The 17,791-nt window shown below is 49.0% G+C and overlaps 1 protein-coding gene across 1 annotated transcript; it reads left to right on the forward strand.

Moving 5' to 3' along the window:
• Positions 1 to 1,118: 1,118 nt before the first annotated feature.
• Positions 1,119 to 13,769, forward strand: SLCO4A1 (solute carrier organic anion transporter family member 4A1). The gene is made up of 11 exons (XM_010228142.2): positions 1,119 to 1,941; positions 2,950 to 3,040; positions 3,801 to 3,922; positions 4,917 to 5,028; positions 8,927 to 9,081; positions 9,215 to 9,410; positions 9,860 to 10,022; positions 10,415 to 10,587; positions 10,952 to 11,016; positions 11,492 to 11,640; positions 12,594 to 13,769. Exons 1-11 carry the CDS (start codon positions 1,119 to 1,121, stop codon positions 12,741 to 12,743), a joined length of 2,199 nt encoding a protein of 732 aa, XP_010226444.2. The 3' UTR covers positions 12,744 to 13,769.
• The last annotated feature ends 4,022 nt before the right edge of the window (positions 13,770 to 17,791 follow it).

Here is a 17,791-nt window from a genome sequence, read left to right on the forward strand (position 1 = left end):
ATGCTGAGGTGCTAAGACAGGAACCAGTTGCAAGAGGCCATGCTCGATCCATAATCAGTTTGGAGTCAGGTGCCTGTGCCCTCCGGCTTGCTCTCCAGTGGCATGTACAGTCTAATTAGTTATAGGAAGGATTCTAGTGAAGAGTTGTAAACAGATCTAGTGGTCTGAAATAAAATCAATCTGACTGTGGAAAGTTTTGGGGATAATTATAAGCCGCTATTAGCATAATACAAAGGAGAGACATAAGGACTTTTAACAGTAGGAAACTTTTTGCTTTCTGCATAGTTTGCACAGCAGAAAGGAAAGGTAAAAAGGCTGTGCTTGGCCAAGCAAGGGTCAAGTGTCAAACCAGAATTGCTTTGAACTAAAATGAACCTTAAAAAAAGGATAAGCGGCTTCAATGGGTATTGAGAATGCCTTTGATGGATTTTTTTCTATGTCTTTTTTTTATGCTTATGTGTTTTTTTCTGTGATCGAAGGTACCCCAGTAACTGAGGTACCAAAACACTCATCACGAAGTGGAAATGCATGGCTGAAATGCTGCTGTATTTAAGAAAAAGTACTCTACAAATGAACAATACTTAGGAGGCTTTGGTGCAGTTTCCTATAAAATCAAAGCTCTGCCAAGCAGATGTTTCTATTTAAAAACCCGTTTGCACTGAAAGCTGGGATTAACGTGATCTAATTTTAGGCATTTTGAGGTGTGCAGCTTCATTTAGACATCCAGCCTCACCCTGGAGCCAGCGAAGACACACAAGCACATGGTTCCTTCCAGATGTCCCCATCTCTCCTCTCATGCTTGGGTGGTCTCAAGACTATGCAAAACCAGACCCCGTGGATGTGTCCAAGGGTCTTTCCGAGGACAGCAGCGCTGGCTTTTGGTCTTGGTCATGGTGCTCCCCATGCCAGTTTGGTTAATGACATCTCCTCTTCTCTTTGCAGGATGAAACGTTCCTGGTTGCCATCTTCCTGCTGACCTAAGACCAAAGACTGCACTTCCTGGCCGCCACATCCTTGCTACATCCTGGCAAGCAATCCCAAGTAATCCTGAGCAAGTCTGAGCAATACCCTGGTAGCCCAGCAGAACCCAAAACACTTCTCGGCTCTGGTCCCCATTCATGGAAATGCCGCACAATTTGACCAGCGAGAATGGCTTCCCTTTCGCTCAGACACTCGTGTTCCCCAGCGTGTCTGTGCCGCTTGAGAACAGCTTGGGATTCGATACGCCGAGCCCCACGGAGGCTCAGGACACCCCGCTGAGCAATGGCACCGTGTACTCCGGCGCCAGCAGCCCGTCAGACTCATGCATGAAGCCTCTGTGCCATGGCGGCCCGGAGGAGCGCGCGCCCTACGGCGAAGGGATCAAGTACGTGTCCGCGGAGGAGGAGGAGGAACTGGCGTGCGGCTGGGGCGCCTTCACGCCAGGCTGCCTGCAACTCTTCAACACGCCCAAGGGCATCCTCTTCTTCCTCTGCGTGGCCTCCTTCCTGCAAGGCATGACGGTGAACGGCTTCATCAACACGGTGGTCACGTCCATTGAGCGGCGCTTCGACCTCCGCAGCTACCAGAGCGGGCTCATCGCCAGCTCCTACGACATCGCGGCCTGCGTCTGCCTCACCTTCGTCAGCTACTTCGGCGGCAATGGCCACAAGCCGCGCTGGCTGGGCTGGGGCGTGCTGGTCATGGGCCTGGGCTCCCTGCTCTTCGCCTTGCCCCACTTCACCACAGGCCGCTACATGGTGCGGTTTTCCGAGGACATGGGCACCTGCGCCGCCAACCGCAGCCAGGCCTGCGCCCAGGCCGCCTCCAGCCTCGCCAGCTACCGCTTCGTCTTCATGCTGGGCCAGTTCCTCCATGGCATTGGTGCCACCCCGCTCTACACGCTCGGCGTCACCTACCTCGACGAAAATGTCAAGACTAACTACTCCCCCGTGTACATTGGTGAGCGGAGGGACGCCCGGGCCATCGGGGCTGCCACCCAATAGAGCATAGGGAGATTTCACAAGAGATGCTCTGATCTTTTGTTCTAAATAACAGCCAGGATGAAAATCAGTGAGAAGCAGCAGCTGCTCGGATTTGATTATTTTTCTCCCCAGCTTCCAGCTATTTACAGGCAGGAATGATTTTAATGAGTGCTGAAACCTCCCTGCTGAATCGCCCTGCAGAGCTGGAGGGGCCTCCACCGCAGTGCAGGTGTCGGCAGAGGAGAGCCCTCAAGCACGAGCAAATCTAAGCATTATATTCACTTCTCTGTCCTGCAGGAGGGTCACGACAGCCTGATGGCCTGGGGTTGTTCTCCTGTTTGTGCCACAGGACACTGCTGGAGTGTAAAGAATAGTGAAGCTTTACCAAAAAATAAGCTTTAGTTCCTCCAGTTCTGTATTGCTGATCATTTAATGGTTGCCAAGTATTTATAGCACACTTGGATAAAGTAGTTGATGATCTTTCAATTTTTGACTGACAAATCAGTCAATGGCAGTGAACCAAAATAAGTGTCGATGCTGCCCGATGTTGTGTGGACGCTGCTTGCAGCTCTCGGCGGTGAGACAGCACCGGCAGCCACTGTGGGCTTTCTGGGCACACAGCAAAGAACAAAATACTAACTGCACACCCATGCTTTCCCACCGAATGGGTTTTTTGAAAGGGCAAAACGAACCCAAAACTCATTGGAGCTTTAGCAAACTGCAATCTGCTCCCCTCCCTCTGCCGCAGCAGCTTGCAGAGCGGGAGAGCTGCGTGTGCTCTGTGTCTTCCAGTCTGGTGCTGTTTGAAACCTTAGGCTGTCCCAAAAGTTGCTCTTCCCCGTTGTCATTTCTGCCCTGAAGTTGCAGGCATCCCTGCTCCATGCCCACCTCAATGCCTCCATTCCTCTAACCACAGAATCATTATGGTTGGAAAAGACCTCCAAGATCATCAAGTCCATCTAACGTGGCTTCCTTTCCCTTCCAGCTGTCTTCTACACTGCTGCAATCCTTGGGCCTGCAGCGGGTTATCTGGTAGGAGGAATGTTTCTAAATATTTATACTGAAATTGGCAGAGAGTAAGTTGCTAAAACACCATCTTGTTCCTTTTCCTTTATGCTATACGTTTCCTTTGGGGTCCAAAGATCTGGAGGATTGCGAGGCAGGCGCGTGCCCAGCGTGCTCGGGGCGGGGGGAAGCTGCATGCTGTCACCGGAGGAAAATTGCTCACCCACCTGTCAGCCCAAATCCATCCTCACGCTGCCCTGCTTGCTCTAATTGGGCTGCGAGCAGCAGGTGCATTTTCTGAATGAGTTCCCTAATTTGGCACCACTGCCAACTGTGCTGCTCTTCCTCCCCGAGATCCAGATCCAACCTCTTCCCTCCCCAGAGGATTTCCAATTTATTTATTGCTTTCTCCTGTTATCTTGGAGTCCTCTTGGCGAGCAAATGGGTTCAAAACTCCCTTTGGGTCCCTAGGGGCTTCCTGTGGGTGAAGAAACAAGTGATGTTCCCGGCTTTCTCCCAAAGGATGGGTTGGGATTGAATGGTGATCGCAGCAACCCCCAAAGGCCAAATGAAATCTGAGGAGGTGCATGTGCAAAATAGAGATTAGGGGAGGGTTAATGTGGTTTCCTGAGAAGTCACTCGTTAAACCAGGCAATCTCTGGCAAAATAGACTGCTGGGGTTTGCAGACAGTGCTAGTTGGAGTGTTGGTCTAGAGTTTGGGAACTTTAGGTTTCTACTAGGAAATTTTGTCTGAAAAAGGAGAGTTGAGCTCTCCTGCTTTTCAAACCGCCGCCTTTCCCCCTTGTGTCCCTTTATTGTGTTTCTTACAGGATCGACATCACCCCGGAAAACACGCACTGGGTGGGAGCCTGGTGGATCGGCTTCCTCGGCGCAGGAGCAGCCTCCTTGCTCATCTCCATCCCCATCCTGGGCTACCCTCACCGCCTCCCTGGTACGTGCACCGCGGAGCGCAGGGTGCAAGGGACAAGGGACGGGTTTTGGGTCACACCTGCACTTTTGGCAGCTTCGGGTTGCCGTGCATGGGCAACGTCAGCTGCCGCGTCCCTCTGGGCAGTCAGATGTGACGAGGCTGTAAATGAGACCTTGCAAATTAGCTCCTTCACGCTGGCGTGGGAAGAGGGATCTGTCACTAGAACTTGACTGCCCCGGGGCACAACGGCGCGTCCCTGCTTGCTTGAGATTTGCCTTCTGGCAGTGTCCCCGTGCCCTGGCGCTCGGGCTCACGTGCCATATGCACTTGTGCAGGGAAGAAGCAGCAGCAGGAGTTGTTTTCCCTGTGGGCTCTGCCCTGCACGTGCATCTCCAGTCTCACATCTGCCACTGTGAAGCCTCCCCTTTGTTTGCCCTCCCTGCTTTGCCCCTGCTGGTCGCTGCTGCCCGTTTGCACAAGTTGCAACCAGCCTCGCTGCCTCCCTCTGTCCCTTGGGTGATACCTCCTGGCCATGCCCAGCGTTTGCACAAGGCACAGGGCAAACTAAGGGAAGCGCCAGGAATTGGTCTTGGTGTTTTAAAGTGTAATTCATGCGCTCATTCCTCACCTTTGGTTTTCCAGCTACCCAATTCCCTGCTCTTGTCCCACTAATAAGAGGGACAGCAGAGGGAGGGGAGGCTTCTTGGAGACCAGGCTGGGGTGGAGCACAGACATTCCTAGGGGCATTGGGTGCCACGGGCAGGATCCTGGGCACTGCTTGCTGGTTCCTGGAAAGGAGAGGGAATGCAGGCCTAGAAATGCCTGGAGAAAAGCATTGGTTGGAAAAAAACAGTCCCTCTCCGACAAGAAACCGCTGCTGAGCAGTAGTGAGCTGAGTCAGCCTGGCTGGCAGAGAATGCTGCGCTGCCTTTTCCCCCTGTGAATTCAGCACATGAGCAGCATCCGCAGCCCGGATCTCACGTCCTCTCCATGCTTTTCTGTCTCTGGCTTTCAGGATCCCAGCGCTATATCGTGATGAGGGTGTCGGAGGCCCATCAGCTGAAGGACGGGAGCCACAAGAAAGCAGCAGATCCTGACTTTGGCAAAACGGTTAAAGACCTGCCTCGGTGAGAAAGCCCTCTTGCACGGGAGGTCAGGGGACTCTCCCCATAATCGAGAGGAATGAGCCCAAATTCAGTTTGCTTTGTACAACACAGGTCAAAATATTTTGCCTACCTGCAAATAGAGCAACCCAAATGAGTTTGCCTGATCCCGTCAGCTGCCAGAGGCTTTCAGCTCGTCCTGGATAAATGGCAGTCACCTTCCAACTGCTCAAAACCAGGCAAACTGGCTTAAATGGAAATCCTGGCTGGAGATTGCAAGGGAGGCTGGGGAGAAAAAGGCAGGCTCGTCCAGCACTTCAGAAGCCCATTCCCCGTGTGAAGAAGAATCACTTACAGTCACATATAATATGCTAAGTTTTATAGAGAGTGGCTTGGTGCCAATCTTTAAGTGATATTAGGTGCAGACATTGTCACTTAATTCTCCCTCCTCGTTGTTTCTTCCTGTCTGCTCACGTCTGGCCTCACCTGGCACAGTTGAGTGTTGTCCAATGTCTCCTCTGTCTTCTCTGGGCTTTTTTTGCTTTCCTCTTACTTTTGTCTTGTCTTAGATCCCTATTTTGTCCTCTTAATAAGAAGATGAAAATGAGTCTTATCTTCATTTTAAATTCAGGAAGCAAGAGATGCTTGATTTTAGCTTTCAGTTCCCTTTCTGTTTTATTCTTGGCATCCTTTTTGCTTTTCCATCTTCCAAGCACCTTTTATGTGTTTTTTTTTTCTTCCTATCTCTCCTGCAAAGCCGCGAGCTTGATACAGCAGCAAGCTTGATCATAGGGCTGCTGCTTGCCCGTGCGGCGTTTGCAAGCGCTCATGCCAAGTGCATTTAGTAGGAATTGGCGTAAAGGAAGCCTAGAGAATTGGGCAGGAACAAGCAAGGAACCAAACTAAAATGCAGCCTTTCAGTCAGAGAGCACTTGCCATGGATGTTTGAAGCTTTTTATGTTTTTATTTTGTTTATTTTATTTTATTTTTTTTTTGCGGGGGAGTGAGTAGTATTTAAATGGAAGATGGGGAGATGCTTCTCTGCGTACAGCCTGGTGTTAACTGAATGTGCAAGATGAGGATACGGAGAGAGACTTTGCGTCACTTGGGTATCATTTCCTTTTGGAAGGCAAATAGGCCGTCACTAAGGGGACTTTGCCTTCCTGTACCTCTCCCAGGACTGCTCTGAAGGGAAGAGCTTGCATCTCCGTGTGGCAGCTGCACAACACAAATATTCAACATTACCAAATCTGCTGCAGCTGCCAGAAATTATTTTTGAACTTGAGGTGTGACGTTTGCTTTTACTCTGGCAAAGGAGGATTGCAATAAGTGTTCAGAAGAGTATTTGTCAGCACTAGTCCGTCTGTGTTGTGCCAGTGCAACTTCTGCCATAGGAAGGAACAGTTTGAATTAGCGGGAGATTTTGTAGGCAGTTTACCAGGGGCTAAGGCAGTTTTATGAAGAATATTACATTGAACAGAGTTCAATATTGTTATTAAATGGCATTCTTGACTGGGTGCCATTTTCCAAGGTCACGACTTATTCTCTACACGGAAATTAAATTCAAAACCTGCATTCAAATAATGATAAGGCTATGACTAAAACCAACACAAACAGTGCAGCTAAGGCGCAGCGCTCTGTGCTCCTTGCCCTGCTCGCACAAAGCGTGCGGCAGTTCTTGGTGAACACTCCTCAGCAAAGGTGCAGATCCAGCTCATCCTCTGGGAGCATCCCACAGCATCATCCGGAGCAGAGCACCTCAAGGTGGGCAGCTCCACTTACATCAAGCAAGTGGGTCAGATCAGCCCAGGTCTTAATGTGGTTTCTCTTATCTTAGGACCTCAGAAATGTTTCCTCTTTCTAAAGGGCAAACCCAGCAGGCTCCTGTGTTTCCTGGTTTTGATTAGTAAAAGGGAAGTGCCTTAAAGGCTTGCTGTTCCAGAAGCTTGCACTGAAGAAGAGATCACATCTGTGAGCACAGCACTTGTGTTCATGTGGCTCTGTATGGAGGACAAGGACAACAGACCCTGTCGCCTTTCTTTTAATAAGGGATCAGATGCCACATGTTTTCTAGCATTACAGGCATAAAGAGTCTCACAGAAGATAAGCAGAACTACTGATGAAATAAAATACTGCTCGAAGCTGTCAGGACTCTCTAAGAGAGCAGTCACTATTTAAAGAATGGCTGTATTTACAGCCCTCCCAAATAGCAGCAGTTTACAGGAGCACACTCCATACAGTTTAAGCTCTGCCCTGAAGAGACTTCAGTCCTAATTCTTGGGTTGTAAGAGTCTGATGAAATTGCATTTTCCTTTCTTCTGATTCTGCCTGCATACTTCTATTTATTGCATGCTGTACTTTGGCTGCTCACATGAAATATCCCTGGATGTCCTGGATGTGCACACACAGCTGTGCTGAGACAGGGCAGAAGGTCTTTGTCCTACCTAGATTTATGAGGATCATTGCACGAGTGAAGAGCACCCTGTGAACCTGTGTGAGTAAAGACTTGCAGGAGCAAATGTTTCTAAGCAGCAGGATGCCCTCTTGGCAGTGCTAAGCTTCAAAAATCCCATGGACTGCAAGGATGGAGGAAGTCAAGACTTCGGAAGAATTGGGCAATTTCTGGTCATGGTTAAAATACCGCCCGATAGCAATGAAAAGATCTTTATTGCCTTTGTTAAGCTTTTATATGCAGCAGTTGTATGCACAGCTACACCTAGAGTCTGCAAACAATGACCTTAATCCTAGTGCTGAAAGGAATTCCTCCCGGTCTTCCTGCCTCCAGGTCTAGCCCATGGCCTTTGGCCACCGGGCTCAAGTCACACCTAGAGCCATGAAGCAGCTCCTCCCTTTTCTCTTGAACTATGGAAAGTTGGAAGCATTCATACAATTTATACATCAGCCAAGAGCTCCAGGAAGTATGTTTGCTAGCTAAGATTTTAGGCTTTTGCTTTCAAGTAAAGCATGGTTAAAAAGTTTGGTCCTAGAGAGCTGTTTTGTAAATTAAACTAATCCTAACAGCTAGGCAGTGGTTATCATAAAGCTCCTGGAAATCAAGGTGAAAAATGTGAGCTGTTTCTGTGTTTTAACTTCTTTATCCATCCGCTGTATTGGAATTACCTGCTTCACATTAGTAACACAGCACAAATCCCTAAAATCCAGCTGTATCCCATGCTGAGCCTCAGCACGTTTCACACGCTTTTCCCGCAGCTGCTTTTATCCTATGTCCTCTAAAACAGGGAGGTGGTTCCCACTTCGCAGGCAGCGGGTGGCCCGTTGCATCCCCAGCGCTGCCTTCGCTGCACCGTGAGCTGCTCCAGCTTCCCAAGAAGGATGTTGGGCTGTGATGTTTGATGCTCTCGTGCAAAATTCAGGGCAAGTTACGTGGCAGCATGTCCAGCTAGTTCCAAAACAAGCCCTGCAAAACACTGAAAACCCTCTTAGTCCAATATCCGAGAGAGTGGAAGATAATTGAGACCATCCTGCCCGCCTGAGGGAGTTTCTGTGTCTCAAAATCATTTCTGCATCATCTTTCTGCATATAAATGGCACATGGCAATTTTTCAGGAATATTTATGTCTCTCTATTAAATCCCAGTGGGTCAAAAAGAAAATGTATTTGTTCAACATACAGATGAATTTTAAAGTGAAACTGTGCCTAGGTTGTGGGAGAAAGATTTCTTTCTATGTTCCAGTGGGATAGAAGGTGTCTTGAAGGTTCTTCTTCTATACAGAATGGTTTGCTTGGTCTTTCCAACAAGCTGCAAAAGAATGTGATTAATGTAGGTTGTTACTCTCAGGGAGGGCATGAATGGGTAACATGTACATAAATATGAAGTACAACTTTATTCCCTGGTCCTGAGGACAGACTTGCAATTGCAATGTGCCACAGAGATTCAGTTCCCAAATATTTGTCCTTGGCAGATCAGTACTGCTGCTCCTGAAGAATCCCACCTTCATCTTCCTCTGCTTAGCGGGAGCCACCGAGGCCACGCTCATTGCAGGCATGTCCACGTTTGGACCCAAGTTCCTCGAGTCTCAGTTTAGCTTAAGTGCCTCTGAAGCTGCTACCTTTTTTGGTAAGGAAACCATTTCTTTGCAGCCCTTTGGCCGCAAAGACATTGCAGAACAGTGCAGAAACACTGCAGTTAACATATACAGAACCCTCTTGCTGGCATTTCTAAACATGTTTGTGGGTTTTTCTTTTTTCAGGTTATCTCGTCGTGCCGGCCGGAGGGGGAGGCACATTCCTTGGAGGATTTCTTGTGAATAAATTTAAACTCCGCTGCTCAGGAATCATCAAATTGTGTTTACTTTGCACGGTGTCAAGTCTGCTGGCTATTTTCATCTTTTTCATTCACTGCCCTAACATGCCTATGGCAGGAGTAACTCAGATGTATGAGGGAAGGTAATGATAATCCTTATCTTGTACTGGGTGGCCATAGTCAGAAAATAAGGATAACTGCAAATATGATGCTAATGTTATTCTTGTGTTATCATGTGGGTGATAGACGGTCATGTCCAGTGTACCTGCATTGTCAGTCTCATAGGCAGATGCTGAGAGTGAGGTCATATCCCCAAAACACACACGTCCAAATTTATACAATTAATGGGCATTTATGGAGCAGGTTCCTTATGTAGTCCAGGAAATATCAGCACCACCAGACGCAATTCCTGTTTCATGTTTAAAATCAAAGGAAATGAAACCCCTCCCCAGCCTGGTGTTATGCCTGGCCCATCTCCTCTAGGGTGGCTTTTTGTTAGCATCTCCTATCGTCCACCTTTCTCCTGTGATTCTACCTTGTTTCTGCCTGCAAAAAGGTGCCTCCGGGCCTGACTGCTCCCATGTTCCCGCAGCGCTTTGCCGGGAGGCCGCCTCAACCTGTCGGCCGCCTGCAACGCCGAGTGCGGCTGTCTGCGCGAGACCTACAGCCCCGTGTGCGGCAGCGACGGCGTCATGTACTACTCGCCCTGCCACGCGGGCTGCAAAGCGTCCAGGAGGCTCAGGAGCGGCAAGAAGGTAGGTCTGCAAGCACTGGGCACTGGCGAGGCATCAACGTGTGCTCTGAGAGCTTGGCTGGTCTGCAAATGCCTGCAGGGAGTTGAGCATCACTTGAGCCAGCAGGTAAACCCGATGGCTAGGCCCAACTCGGGAGGATGGGAGAAGGTCCCCAAGGTTGGGTACTTAGGAGGTGGCACTGGCACCCAAGGGCTGCCTGGAAAAGTCCATTTCTTATTTAATGACCTGTGTTGAAAGCAGAGGTGTGTCACAAATGCAGCCTGATTCTGGTTCTCCCCACTCCGGTAGCAAAATCAAGGGGCTTCCGCTCTCCCTGAATTTTGTGTTTGCAGCCTGGCCATGGCCATCATAGGGCTCTGCTGACAAACTGACCATGCACCTTCGTTCCCCAGGTCTACAGCGAGTGCAGCTGCGTGGCCGCGAGCCGCCGCTCCGGCCCCGGCGAGGCCGAGGCCGGGAAATGCACCTCCTCTTGCGCAAAGAGGCCCCTGCTCCTCTTCTTCATGTTTGTGGTGATCCTCTTCACCTTCCTCAGCAGTATTCCCGCACTGACAGCAACTCTGCGGTAAGTACCGTGGGAAACACCCAAAATCCCGGTCTCCCTTTTATCCCGCTGCCTGTAGCTACGCAGAGCAGAGGGGCATGAATACAAACTACTGCAATCTAGCTGGGGGGGCAAAAAAACAGAATTTGCAGCACTGTCCTCTGTGCTCGCAGCAAAGCAATTAGCTGTGAGGAACCCAGGTATTCCCTGACTGAAGGTGAAGGATATGGCATTGCCCAGCACGAACCTCAGTCTCCAAGGGGGAAGGAGGCCCCGTGCTGCGAAGGATGCTGTGGGAGCCGAGCGTGGTGGTGGTGCAGGGATGGAGGGAGGAGCTGGGCAGCCCAGCAGCATTTTCCAATGATCCCTTTTTTTTGCTCCCCAGGTGCGTCTCCGACAGGCAAAGGTCGTTTGCGCTGGGGATCCAGTGGATCGTCGTCCGAACTCTGGGTAGGGTGCGAGGTGAATTGGCTCATGTAGATCCGGTTGGTTTGGTGGAGCACACCTCAGCCTGTTATTTCTGAAGAAAGATGTGGGGTTGGAAAGGAGAGGGATAAGGCATATGATGTTGAGAGGAGGATCTTCAAAACCCGCCTGGATGCGACTCTGTACCCCATGCTCTAGGTGTCCCTGCTCGAGCAGGGGGGTTGGACTAGATGATCTCTAGAGGTCCCTGCCAACCTCAGTCATTTTGTGATTCTGTGATTCTGTGATCTTTCCTCTCGCCTGTGCACTCTTAAAAAGGTAATTCTCTTTGCATGCCATTTGCAAGCTGAAGCAGGGAGCTGAACACAGCAAACAGAGCAGTCCTTAGGAGGAGCTGCCACCGCTCTGGTGCAACACAACAGAAGGTGCATGAACAGCAGAACCCTTGGCAGGGCTGGTGCAGAGATGTGCCCTGAAGGCCCCTTCCCTCTCCTTGCAGGAGGCATTCCCGGCCCCATCGCCTTCGGCTCCATGATTGACAAATCGTGCCTGCTTTGGCAGGACCAGTGCGGCGAACAAGGATCCTGCTACGTTTACCAGAACTCAGCCATGAGCCGCTACACCCTCATTGCTGGACTCGTCTACAAGGTGATGCTGCTTCTTTCCTTTGCCTACGGGGCCCGCAGATGCCCACGGTGCTGCAGCAGGCCATGTATTGCTCTGAGAGAGGATTTTGCAGAGCTGCGTTAGGTGGTTCTGCCCACAACACAAATTATACTGTAATTGAGGAAATGTTCTTACTGAAGGCAAAGCTTCATTTGCTTCTTGCTATGTAATGGTGCTTCAGGCACTATCATTCTCTTTTATTCTCATTATTTCCTAGGCTTACATTTTTTGTTGCAGCACATGAAAAATCTCCTCTTTTCCTAACAATTACTGGAGTGACTTTTGCTCGAAGTGGAATTAAATGCATGACTGCAGTGTGTTAGTGAGAGTGAAAGAGGTCACTGTGGGCAAGCTGTAAATAACCATTCCCCGATCACTGCTGGAAAATACAAGAGCTTAGCTGCATGTTTCATAGTTATAGCTCAAAAGCATCATTTTAACTGCTCCCAAACAAGCACTTGGCTCACGGAGTAGGTCTTAGCAGATGCTGTGATAAAGAGGCTTTCAAAATCCTTTGAGAAAATAGCTCTGGCAGTGTGGGTCCGCACCGCGCTGTGTATCCTTGTCCAGACAGGCTGTTAGATTTAACATGTCTCATTGCTGCGGAGCCCAGTAACTTCTGATTTTTGCCACTGGTCCCCAGTGTAACCCCCCTAAAATCCAGCCAGCAAATCTCAACCCAAAAGAGATCAGCTGGCACATTCACACCTTCCACTCGGAATTGCCTGGCTCAAAATGCCAGGACCTGTTCTTGCAAACTGGGAGACCTCTGATTTCCATCCCTGGCGCTTGCTTGGCACGACGTGGGGCTCAGGATGCTCGAGGGCACCACGCGGTCCTGCTTTGCTGCGTGGCACCAGCTCAGGACTGGGCCCAGTTTGAAGAGTGGATTCAGGTGCTGGGCGCAAGACTAACAGCTATTTCTGTGGCTGCAGGTGCTGGGAACCACCTTTTTTGTAATCGCCTGTTTACTTTACAAGCCGCCGCCAGCAGAATCTGCTCCGGGAAGCTCAGGCACATCGGAAAACGGCAACGGTGACCTCCAGGAGAGCAAACCTCCGCTCCAGAGCGACGAGGACAAATAGCACCACGAATGTGCAATGACTGTCCCTCCCTCGGTCTCAAAATGCTATGACAAGACATCATTCAGTTCCTAGGATTTTTAAATTAATAGTAATATTATTGCTTTTCTTTTTAGCTCAAGAAGGATAATTTAATTAACCACTGGTGTACTTGCTATTTTCTTAACAGCAGAAGCACACTTAAATTCGTGCGCTGATGCCATATATGCAGTTATTTAATTTTATTTTGAAAAAGGGCTACTATAGCTTTATTCCATGTAACAAGCCAGGACGACGTCCTCCACCAGTGGAAGTAGCACCTGTAACTCCAATGGAGCGTGTGGCTTAAACCACAAGAGCATCCGGTCCCTAATATCTCCACCATAAAGCCAACTGTAGCAAAGCTTGAGCTGGGGCTTCTTAAGCCTGAAAAGAGACCCACTGTCCTGCAATCTGCATTGCAAAGAGGGCAAGTGGCCTTTAAATTACTGTATGCAAAGCAAGTAGCCAGGATGGTGTCTTCCTTTTCCCCTGAAGCATCCAGCATGCCCGTGCACTTGGATTTGGTTGGGCTGTTTAAAGGCGATGCCTTTTGCAATGCACTGAGCTGAACCTGCACTTATTTCCTGCTGTTGTTTGAGGGATGCTTTCCTGCAGGGTGCAGGGACACACGAGAAATGGATCTATGCAAAGCTGCTCTTCGTTTGCTCTGCAAAGACGTCATTTTGGGGTATTGTGGAAAAAACAATGGGTTTATTTTTCACTTCTCTAGACTGTCAGCTTAAGGGAGAGCTTGCCATAATGACAGACTGTCTGGTGGAAGGTGGGTGCTGGATTGCAACCCGCTGCTTGCAGATGCAGAGGGCAGTGTCCTCTTAATGCTCTCTGAGTGCACGCTTGTGATATTGAACACATGTCATTTCTAAGGGATAAAGAAGAGGATTATGGTGTCTGTCAGGGTTACAGACTCCCCTATACACCCCCAATCAGGCCAATTTATTGCTTAGTCTGCCAATTTTTGCACAGACCAAAAAATCCAGGTATGGCTCCAGGGGCAGCCTGGGGCCAGCCCCGGGACTCCCGCACGGTGACACCCGCTCCCCGGGGCAGGACGTACAGTGTGGAGCTGCACAACTGGCACTGACGCTGTGCCAGGTGCTATTTAGATTTCTCCTGTAGATATTTTGTATATTTTGTATATTTATGTTTTCTTCAGCGGGCGCAGGATGGGAAGCTGGTTTCAGTTCGTTGCCAAAGGACCAAATCTGCTCCGAGCTCCGCATTGAGTCTCCCCGCTTGCCCATGGGGCACACGGTGCCGGGGGTATAAAAGAAACTGGGATCAAACTCCATCCCCTCAGTGGCTTTAAAAAATAAATAAGCAAACCCCTTCTATTTGCAGATCTCCCGCAGTCAAAGCCTGGGAGCTAGCTTCAGAAGTCCAGTGTTGTTTTGGGCACAAAAGTGCATGATTTGGAGCACCTGCACCTCCAAGCATTATCTCTCGAGAGGGGGATAGGCAGGTGGCCACAGGGGACACCGGGAGCTGCTTTTCCCCAGGAATTAACCCCAGCAGCACAAAAATGCCAAAAGGTTTCCGTGACCTTCGCCGTGTCCTGTCACCACGTGCTTACCCGCCCCGTGCAGCTTACGGACACTTGGGCTGCAACCAGGGATCTTTAGAAGGGGAAAACCCATGAATGTATTTTGGAAACATGTTTTATGTATGATGTATTTATAAAGGATAAAAGCTGCGTTGTTTTTTTTTAATATATAAAAATATATATAAAAATGGATATTGCGATGCAATTCTAGTGTTTATAAAACAAGCTTTATCTGAATGTGTGCTTCAAGAGCAAAAGAAAACCTTGCAGGTCCTGGTGGCTTACTGTGTCGGTGTGGGACTGAAAAGTCAGGGGCTTCAGTAAGTAGCAAAAACTTGTTCTTATTCCATAAACATGTTATGTAGGTGTACAGGTAATTTAAAAAGAAAACAACTGATTTGAAAGTATGTTTCCCGCTCCTGTGTAAAATATTTTATTGCTATAAATGGAATAGAAATATAACTGGTATTTCACAGGTACTTTGGGCATGTCTTTTGTCTGCTCTCCCTCAGTCTGTCTCCAGCAGCTGGAGACCTCCCCAGCCATGGACACTGCAGACCAAGTGGGATCTGGAGCCAAGGGGTTGTTAAGGAAGCAGGATCCAAGGAAAAGGGAGGTAACTTGGCACCCCCCCGTTTGCACACAGGGCTGCTTCTGCAGACCTGCCCCACGCAAATGAGGCCAAAGCCCTGGGCCACATATGATTTGCTTTAGGGCTGGTTCGTTCCCTTGGAAGGCACAAATAAACAATGTTCAGCATTGGAGGCAACCGACGGGCAGGCAAAACAAATAGGGACAGGCAAGAGAGCCCAAGCAGGAAGAACAGACTGCTGTTGGAGCAGTCCAATTTATTGGGGTAAAAAAAGAAACAAGACAATCAGTGAGCTGTTCTCCCGAAGTTTGTGTACTAGCTTCTTGCAGATTTTAAAATGAGGGCGAAGGAAAGCTTGGAACAGTTGTTTCTGCAGCACTTGCTTCCCTTTTTCTCCCATCATGACTCCTCTAAGGCACCGGGATGGACTCCCTCCCTCCAGGTCCAGCCCAGCTCGTGCTGCCTCGGGGGGTCCCATGTTTCATCCCTATGTTGCACCCCAGGGCTTCATTTTTTCCCAGGGACTGAAGCAGGCATAAATGTGCATAATTCCCTTTTTATACTTTGATTGCTTATACTTGGAGTGATTGCTTATTATATGTGGAGTGAGGGGGAAATAAACCTGAGGGGCACGCTCTGATTTCATCGAAATAGCTGGTGCTGAGTGCAGCCTTTCTCGGGACGCTCCGGACCCCATCCTGCCAGGTGCCGCGGATCCGGATTCCATTTGGACCCCCGAGGCCGTGGCCGTGCCACTAGATGGCAATGGAGACAGCAATTCAGAAGGCTCCGAGCTGCTCGTTTGCTTAATCATCATCCATGTCTTGTCCGGACATCCCTGTGCACAGACTCTTCCAGGTGAAGTATGAGTGGGCTGCAGTTTACACCAGTGAACTTGCAAATATATTTTAGAAGACATGAATAAGATCCAAGATAAGCTTCTTGCACTTTAAAAAAAAAAGGAAAGAAAACAGAGATATTTTCAGGGAAAGTGAACATCATTTGTAGACATAAAGTGATGCACCATGCGAGGGTCCAGAGAGTTGTATTATTTATATGAGGCTTTGACAAATTGGTATTCTAAACCCTCCCTTTCCACAGAGGATACAGCTAAGGTCACTCCACTTTTCTTCACTAATTACTACCCGGGACCAGAATATTGAAATGCCTCCCAGATGGCACCGTCCCCCTGCCCAGCTGCTCTGGGCTCTGCGGCCGCACGTGCCAAGCTGGATTCCCCTGGAGTTTAAACACTGCAGATGAACTGCTGCAGCTTTCCCATCCCAGCTCACGCATCCTGATGGGAAAGCAGAGATGGATCCCTGTGGATTGAGTGCATTCAGATATGATCCCACGGGGCTGCGCAGTACCAAGAAAAGCAAATGCACCAGGATGGGTCCTGCAAACCCTGGCCAGACGCAGCCTCTTCTGCGTGGGGAACCAGAGCTCCTGTAACATTAACATTGCAGCAGTTCAAGGAAACACTAACACAGCAGTAACTATAGAAACTGTAGCTCTGCATGGCAGGCGTATGGACTGCCCTGGGTCTAGCAGAAAAATGTGGTTTCTTGGTGCCATCGGGTCTCAGCAGGGTGGCAGATTGACCTCCAAACTTGCTGAGTGCACACGGATATTTGGAGTTTTCTCTGCAAAAACAAGTGGAGGGACCAGGCTGGAGCTGCCGAGAAGGGTAGATAGGAGCTGTCATCGGTGATGAGTTGTGCATGCAATCCACTAAACGCAGCACTCGGAGGGTCCATGCAAATTGTCTGCATTTGTCATTGCAAACTGCTGCAAAACTTCCAACAAAAGTTTTGGCCACTGTTAACCTTGCACTTTTTTTTTACATCAATATGTACTGTATTCCTACTCAGAAAGCCGTAATGCCTGCGTGCATTTAACACATCTAATTAGACCGAAAAAACCCACCAAAACTCATTAGGGTATGGTGTATCTAATTGATTAGCATTCCCCTGGAACGCAGGTTTTTCTCATTAGCAAATGCCTCTGCACCAGCCGGTGCCAACACGTTGCCTACATGCAAGGTGCATCTTATGTGTGGCTTTAGAAAATGCTTCGTGCTTCGTTCAAAAATTGGTGATGAGGGGAAAGAGAGGCAATAGAAGGAATGTCCTCATCACAAAGCTGTGCAAGAGTCTTGGAATGTGGAAGGTTCCCACTTTCTTTTTGCATTGTTAGTACTAAAAGGCAACAAGAATTATTTTGCTATTCCATACTGATTGCAAAGGTTTGGGTATTTTCTCCTATACTGTCTTAACAAATATAAATTTTTTTGAGAGATACAAAAAAAATGACTTCCAAGAAACGTTAGCAAGCTGTTATATTTGTGGAGTTATTTTTTGCATCCATTGACTCCGAAGGGGAGTAGAAGGAGAGGCCCTATGGCTCGTACATTATGATCTGACTCACTGATAAGCTTCTCAGTCGAGCCATTTCCCAGCCCGCTGCTGCTTTCTTTTTCCATTTATTTATTATTTTCCTTCCATCCTGCCAATTTCCTCTCCAACGCCTGCACCTTCCAACTCAATGCGGGACAGAAAACCAAGGGTTTATCCGGTTAAGTAGGGACCCCACTGCACCTTGCTCCAAGTTTCGCTCTTTATTCCCGGCTCCCTCTTCCAAAACTGGGAAGCTCCCAGAGATGTGATGTCCTGCGGGGCTCCTGCCTCCTCCTGCAGCCCCTCTGGGGACATTGCGGGTACCCAAAGTGGATTTCACAGCATGAATGTCCCCCTCGCCTTCCCTCTGGACCCAGGGTTTTGCATCGCATATGGCAAGATGAATAACTGAGAGTGAAAGATCAAGTTAGGAATTAAAGATACTGGAAATTTAATTACTGGAGAAACCAGCTGAGAG

This window comes from Tinamus guttatus, unplaced genomic scaffold (genome assembly GCF_059628265.1).
Source record: "Tinamus guttatus ecotype Peru unplaced genomic scaffold, ASM5962826v1 Tinamus_guttatus_pri_ptg000027l, whole genome shotgun sequence".
NCBI classification, from domain to species: Eukaryota; Metazoa; Chordata; class Aves; order Tinamiformes; family Tinamidae; genus Tinamus; species Tinamus guttatus.